We start from the raw sequence: 7,915 nt of genomic DNA, 5'->3' as shown, positions 1-7,915 counted from the left end.
TGTAGGGGAGGTGGCACAAATCAAGGAACAAATCAAGGAGCAGATCATGGATGTAAACACTATAAATTGAGGCATTGGCCTAATGAGTAATTCGCTGGTTTTTGAGTATCCATGCCTACATTAAGCTATCAGTTAATTGCTCACTAATCTCATCTTAATCATCATCTAATCACTTGCTAATAATGTTGATTCTTGGATTTGATCCACCATAGCTCATCACTTTGCTTCCATTTTTAACTACTATTGACATCTTTTGATCATATGACTTTTGAATGCACATTGGAGCCTTGAGCTACCATACTTTGGCCTATGGAAGGTTATTTCCATTCTTTAGTGAAAGGCTAAATCACTTAGGCATTATGTAAAGAGAGAGAGAGAGAGAGAGAGAGAGAGAGAGAGAGAGAGAGGTAGAAAAAAAGAGATTTTTTGTAGAGAGAGAAAGTTAGATCCTATTTTGAGAGAGAGAGAGAGAGAGAGAGAGAGAGAGGTATTAACGTCGGTAGAATGCAACATGAGGGCATTCTTCAAAGATTCTGTAATTCAGAATCTTTGAAGAGTAGATCAATTTCTTCAGAAACCACTTGGCTGTCTTGTTTCGGGCATTCTTTGTGGATTTGACTGAAAAACAAAAGATTTAGAAAATGTAGAGAGAGAGAGAGAGAGAGAGGCAGAAAAAAAGAGATTTTCTATAGAGAGAGAAAGTTAGATCCTATTTTGAAAGAGAGAGTGAGAGAGGTATTAACGTCAGTAGAATGCAATACGAGGCCATATACGACCAACGGTGGGACTTGAACTCAGGTGGATCATGGCCTTTATAAGGGCCCTAGCACTAGCCAATCTGCCCCACTTGTGGGTGGCAGAAAGGTAGTGCGAGGGTCTAGAGAGTGTGACGACGAGACGAGACCGCTTAACGTCGACTTTTTGTTGATCTAGAGAGACCAATCGACGGAGAGACTTGAACCCAGGTGGGTTCATGTCATCCCAAGGGCAATTACACTAGCCAATCTACCACACGTGGGTGATAGAAAGGTAGTGCGAATTGTCCTCTTTTACACACACACCCACTTGAGACGAGACCGCTTAACGTCGACTTTTTGTTGATCTAGAGAGACCAATCGACGGAGAGACTTGAACCCAGGTGGGTTCATGTCATCCCAAGGGCAATTACCCACGTGTGGTGTGGTGAGACAGAGAGAGGACACAAGTCAAAAGCCCACTCTTAGATTACACACTGTGACGCATTTCTGGTTTTCACATGTGGCTGTTGATACACACACCAATGGGTGCTATGCCCATGTCGACGATGGGATGGGCGAGCATAGTCCTTCGTCTAGAGGGGCAGAAAATCTAAATGAAGCAGCTAACGTCTTAATCAATCAATTTAGATTTCTGCCCATGGGCTTACGCACATGGAAGCTTCTCTGGAAGGGCTGCCTCTGGTAGAGAACCTGATCGGCATCCTGCAGAATTGTAGGCAGCGGAAAGCCCTTGAACATGCCAAGCGTCTGCACATCCATGTATGTGATCATGGCCTGGAAGCCCATGGGGCCATCGGCAACCACCTCATCCCCATGTATGTGGATTGTGGAGGCTTGCTTGAGGCTCGCCAGGTCTTCAACAGCTTGTCTTGCAAGAATGAGTATTCTTGGACTTCTCTCATCCAAGGGTTTATCCATAGTGGGGATTCCTACCATGCCCTCAACCTCTTTTTAAAAATGGAAGAGGACTCTGTCTCTCCCAGCAGGTTCACGATGGTGGCTGTTCTAAAAGCTTGTGCCAGTTTGCGAAGTATCGAAAGAGGCCGTGAAATACACGCCCGCATTGCCAAGGAAGGATATGAAACCGACCTATTTGCTGGCAGCATTTTGATGGACATGTATGCCAAATGTGGCTCACTTGTAGATGCAAGGGATGTGTTTGACGACCTGCCGAGTCAAGATGTAGTCTCATGGACTGCATTGATTGCAGGGTATGTTGAGCATGGGCTTGGCGAAGAAGCCCTGAAGTGCATGAACCAGATGCAGCTGGAGGGCATGCTGCCGAATGATTTTACATTTGCTTGCAGCTTGAAAGCTTGTGGCAACATAGGAGCCATACACAGAGGTCGAGAAATGCACGCTGATATTGTGCAAAAGGGATTAGAAGAAGATCTTTTTATCTGCAATACTTTGGTGGACATGTATGCCAGATGCCGCTCACTCATGGATGCGTTGAAAGTGTTTGACAGCCTGTCCGCTCCAGATGTGGTCTCCTGGACTGCAGTAATGGCTGGGTATGCTGATCATGGGCTTGGTGAGAAAGCACTGATCTGTTTTAAACAAATGCAAATGAAAGGGGTGTCTCCTACAGCTCTCACATATTCTTGCTGTCTAAAAGCTTGTGCCAGCATAGGAGTCATAGAGAAGGGCCTAGAAATACACTCTCAGATTGTTAAACAGGGAATTGAAGTAGCTTTTCTGGACATGTTTTCAGAAATTGGCAATAAATTCCATGGTAAAAACCATGAAATCAATGGGCTGGAGGCTTCTGAAGTAATTCTGGGGAATGCCGTTGTTGACATGTATGGTAAATGTGGGAGCATGGTTGATGCTCAGCAGGTGTTTGATGCAATGCCCAGAAGGGATCCTCTCACATGGACTGCATTGATTACAGGTTATGCCCAGCAAGGAGAGAGTGGGCTTGTCTGCCATTTGTTTGAGAAGATGAATGAGGATGGCCTACAGCCAGATGAGATCACATTTCTTAGTGTTCTTGCCGCGTGCAGTCATGCAGGGCTTGTGGATCTGGGCTACAAGTATTTCAAAGCAATGATCAAAGAATTCGACATCAGTCCCTCTGCAGAGCACCGGAATTGCATGGTTGATCTCCTAGGTCGTGCAGGTCAACTCAATGAGGCTGTGGTATTATTGAGGCAGAGTTCTTCTCGAACTAGTTTTGTGACCTGGGTTATGATTCTAGATGCTTGTCATAAGCGGGGGAATTTAGAACTTGCTAGACATGCATTTGAATGTGCCCTGAGGTTGGACGAAAACCATTCTGCAGCGTATATTGTGATGTCCAACATATATGCAAATGCTCACATGTGGGAAGATGCAGAGAATGTTGACGTTATGGAAGTCATCTTGCAAGTATGTGAGGTGTGAGGAGGGATGAAGTATTATTGGTGGGGTTGAGCTTGCATTTTGGGGTTGGAAATGCATAAAGCAAAGACTTGTAAGCGAAATCGAAAGCAATTCTGGAGCAATGCTCAAGTATTTGCTTGCAAAGGAAGGTTTGTCGTGTGGATACACAGCACAATGAAAGGCCGTGGCCCCTAAACCAGAGACCAACGAGGTGTTATCTACAAAGTTCGTCTTCCTGCCATGCTTAGAAATAACTTGGTCAGGTGGGAATCACATTCCGGAAGCTTTGACCTTTTGTGAAGGTCAGGCAGTGTGGCAGGTATGTGGTGTTTAAGCTTCACAACATGACAAATAGGGTAGTCAGGGAGGCAGACATTCGTTGGACGTTGAAGCTTCACTCCATTATACACAAGTCAAGGACAGATTCCAAGAGAGGGCTGTAAGCAGTGATTCTAGTTTTCAATCAAACACGCAGACTAGCAAGATCTAAAGTACCATCTTGTATGGTCATGTAACAGCAACACAAGTTGGGATTCAAACACATGGAATATCTCACTTGTTCCTCTGATCGGTCTTGATTCTCTGCAGTGTTGGCTTGAAATCTTAGATGACCCCACGAATTGGATGACGACGAGGACTGATTTCATCCATGTTTAAATTGGTTCAAATAATCACTTGTTTGCCAACGTCCAGAAGAGGTATATCATTTGCCAAGAGGTGTACTGTTGTGCACCATCTGACTGATTGTGGTGATCTCTAATGTCTTTTATTATGCTCATCTTTTTCTTCCTGCAGTTGACATAGTCTAGAATCACAATTGGGTTCTATCCTTCAAAATCTTTGCAAGTGGAAAGTAGTCAACAAGGGAGGAATCTCCATGAGGGAGAGGGATGATTATGAATGAATGCTGGTGTAGCTATATATAGGCCCTCCTTGCACAAGTTGTCCAACCTTACTGCTGTCGGCCAGCATCTTGGACAAGTTGGCTGTATCAAATGCTGGTCGGCCTCCTGTAAATGCCCAAAAATTGATGCCTAAATCAGGGATTAACTATGAGATTAGCTATGGCCATGTGTGTGCACGTGACATCTCCTCCACTCTTCAGAGATGCCACAAAGATAGCGGTCTTAGATATTCTTATTTTGGGAGGCCATTGGCCAAGCATATATGTAACCTTTTCATGTACCATAATACATATACTGAAAACCAGTCTCTCTCTCTCTCTCTCTCTCTCTCTCTCTCTTCTCATGCGTCTTGCATTAAGGTTCCTACAGGGTGCTTAAGGATTGTGATTAAGGCACGAAGGCTTCCACTATGTCACATTGGTATCAGAGCTTTAGGCTGATTCTGGGATAGTGTTGCTGTCCATGTGCCACCCACCCTTACTGCAACACGCATGCGTGAAACCATCATGCACGTCTTGATCTTTTGGTGGTGTGTTGACTAGGCAACATTGTATCAACATCAGGCTCAACTATGCTAAGTGTTGTTGGTGTCCCAAAAGAAGTGCACAGGTCCAAGGAGAGAAATGCAGCATGTGTCAAGACCCCCAAAAGCTAGTTGGTGTCAAGCAAAGGGGAGGGTTTCATGAGAGTTGGTAGCGAGCCAAGGGTGCCAGGATCAGTTTTCAAGAAGAAGGATTCATGTTTGTGTTTAGGGATAGGGTAAGAAGGCAAGGGGACAAAGTGGAATAGATGCACATTATCTCTACATTAGATTTGGACTGGATTCAAAGATCTAAGGCAAGGTTTTTAGTGAGAAGGTTGCCAAGAAGGGAAGGATGACAAGTATGGAGACCATATGCAAAAGGGAATGTCACATGCATGCACATGGGCATGCCTAATTCTAGGCTATTCTGTGATTTGCAGCAACCTTAGTATAACGCAAGAGCATGTCAATAATGGCATATGCTTTGTTAACTTGACAAAAAGACCATAGAGTTATATATGGACAACTTTGGCAAGTTCTCATCCAACTCCAAGCCATTAAACGAGTGAGATCAAAGAATTGAAAACGTAAATTCATTGCCGGATTAAAGCTTACTTTTCGAGTAGAGATCAATATGTTCCAACTACATTCTCTTTCCACGACAATCTCTTTGGCTTACAATTGTGAGCGAAAGAATGAAATACCAAGGGATAACAAACCACCTTAGGATCCTTAAACTAACAAATTTTAAAAGTTTATTCCTTTTCGTAAGCTTGATAGGTACACCAATGATACCAAAGGTGTTGTTTTCAACAACAATGACAATCGTGGCATTCACAACAACAACAATGAGAAGGATGATGACACAAAGAAGAAACAAGATCTTGTACTTCGAGTTGTGACATGTTACAATTGTCGACAAAGAGGATATATTGAATCTCATCAACCACCTTTTGTTGGTCATAGAGGAGTATCATCTACTTTGCAAATAGTTGTCAAAGATTTTTTTTTGGCCTACTATAGGTAAAGATGTTGCTAAGTTTGAGTCTGAATGTGTTATTTGTTAAAAGATTAAGAGTCATAAGGGAAAGAAATTTGGGTTGCTTATGCCTTTACCTATTCCTAATGAACCATGGTAACAAATAAGTATGGTTTTTATTACTGGTTTTTTTAAACTGCTAGCAAGAATGATATGATTTGGACTATAGTAGATAGATTTAGCAAAATAGGTTTACTTTATTTCTTGCAACAAGACATTGACTACTTATCAAGTTGCATATGTTTTCATTGAACAAGTGTTTGTGTATCATGGTTTACCAAAGATCATTGTTTCTTATAGAGACAGAAAGTTTTGTAGTGACTTTTGGACTACTTTGTTTGATAATCTTAGAACAAAACTTGATTTCTCTACCATTTTCATCCTGAATTTAATGGACGAATCGAAGTAACAAATAGTACAGTTCTTGATTTGTTTAGATCATATGATTTATCTTAGCCTAAGTAGTGGAATAAGTATTTATATATTTTACAATTTGCATAAATAAGTGTTCTCATATTGTTACTAAGAAAGCACTATTTGAGATAGTCTATGGTAAGGCTTTGCCAACTCCTACGTAACTAGACTTTCACATTCCATAGAGGTTGTAGATTCTGTTGTTAGAGACTTTGACCAAATTCATGAGTTAGTAAAAGTGAATATTCAAAAAGCTTAAGAGAAGTACATAAAGTACGCAAATCGTAAACGTAGTCATGTTATCTTCAATAAAGGCGATTATGCACTTCTTCATATTGAGAGAAGAAGACTTAAGCCTGTAGAGATCAATCATGTAGTAAAGTTAGCTCCTAGATTTTATAGACCTTGCATATAAGTTGGAGCTACCCTCTAATTGGTATATTCATAATTCTTTTCATATTAGTCTTTTGAGACCTTTTTGAGGACCTCTACCTTCTTATTCTACATTAGAATAATCTCTTGAATTGGTAGATGAAGAAAAACATCTTGTGCTTGAGTCTATCTCACTGACCATGAGACCATCACTACACGCATAGGTGCAACACTTATGTTAAATATCTTGTGACTTTCAAGAATCATCTTATCGAAGATACTAAATGGATGCCAGAAAAGTCTTTCCCTTATTACCAAAATCTCATCCATGCAATTGAGATCAATTGCAATCCAAGCAAGAGAGAATGTTAGTCATAACCTCTATGAGAAAGCTCATTATTTTATTTTAGGATATTTTATTTTGGATGCACCTTTTATTTATATCATCTACAAGGATTAATGTGTTTAATCGATTAAGTGCGCTGATATGATATAGTCAGGATTAATATGTTTAATCAACTATGTGTACTAACTAATATTATTTTGAATGTAGGCGTGATTGAGAGGCAGATTATATATTAATCGTGGATGAAACATAGGTTGGACCACTATGAGATATTTTGCAAGACATGTCAACACCTTTTATGATTTCATATTTTGGCATTAATATTTTTGTAAGACTAAGGCCTGAAATATTTGTACATACCAATTAGTATTTTATACTTTTGGTAGGCGCAAGACTTTATATTTGTAGCTTGTACCAGGATTACTATGTTTAATCAGTTAAGTGCGCTGGTATGATATAGTCAGGATTAATATGTTTAATCAATCGTGTGCACTAACTAATATTATTTTAGACGTGGACGATGATTAAGAGGTATATTATGTGTTAATCGTGAAACATGGGTTGGATCACTATGAGATATTTTGGAAGACATGTGAACACCTTTTATGGTTTCATACTTTAGCATTAATATTTTTATAAGGTTAAGGCCTCAAACATTTACACATACCAATTAGTATTTTATACTTTTGGTAGGCGCAAGACTTTATATTTGTAGCTCGCTATATTTTTGTAGAGCTCTCAAAAACTCAAAAGCACTTGTGCTTTGTTCTTGGAGTTATCTTTTTGAAAAGCAAGCTTTCTAATACATATAAATATAGGTGAGTGGTATAAGTGTCACACTCATCGACGAGGGGAGATTCAACCCAATCTTGTGTTGACGATGATCTCTTTCTTACTCTCTAGCTCTCTTGTTTATTTAAATTTTAATTAAGGTTTATGCTTTTAATTTGTGTGCAAGTCTATGTTATGCTCTAATTTTTATGCTTGAGAATTAGAATGCCTTCTCCAAGTGTCATAAAGGTCTTGATAGAAGCTTTAGCAAATGGGTGGAGAGCAAAGAGAGAGAGAGAATTGGAAAATGCAAGGGTCTTACCAGCTTGCACCTCTAGCCACTCTTAATAGAGTACCCCTCCCTCCTCTCTTCTAGAGAGCTAGGGTTGTCTCCCTTATTATCACTACAAGGGAGAGAGAGAG

At 40.4% G+C, this 7,915-nt stretch overlaps 1 protein-coding gene across 1 annotated transcript; it reads left to right on the top strand.

The window, feature by feature from the left end:
• Positions 1–1,270: 1,270 nt before the first annotated feature.
• LOC147619695 (pentatricopeptide repeat-containing protein At3g53360, mitochondrial-like) lies at positions 1,271–4,331 on the top strand. Its single transcript, XM_086773388.1, has one exon. The coding sequence runs from the start codon at positions 1,410–1,412 to the stop codon at positions 3,141–3,143; it is 1,734 nt and encodes a 577-aa protein (XP_086629514.1). The 5' UTR covers positions 1,271–1,409; the 3' UTR covers positions 3,144–4,331.
• Positions 4,332–7,915: the final 3,584 nt, after the last annotated feature.

This window comes from Cibotium barometz, chromosome 33 (assembly GCF_041138505.1).
Source record: "Cibotium barometz isolate CiBa-2024 chromosome 33, ASM4113850v1, whole genome shotgun sequence".
In the NCBI taxonomy this organism is placed as follows: domain Eukaryota; kingdom Viridiplantae; phylum Streptophyta; class Polypodiopsida; order Cyatheales; family Cibotiaceae; genus Cibotium; species Cibotium barometz.
This window is presented reverse-complemented; position numbering and strand designations above follow the sequence as displayed.

Coding starts and splice junctions, on each gene's coding strand:
- LOC147619695 (XM_086773388.1), top strand. CDS start 1,410: ATGGAAGCTTCTCTGGAAGGGCTGCCTCTGGTAGAGAACCTGATCGGC.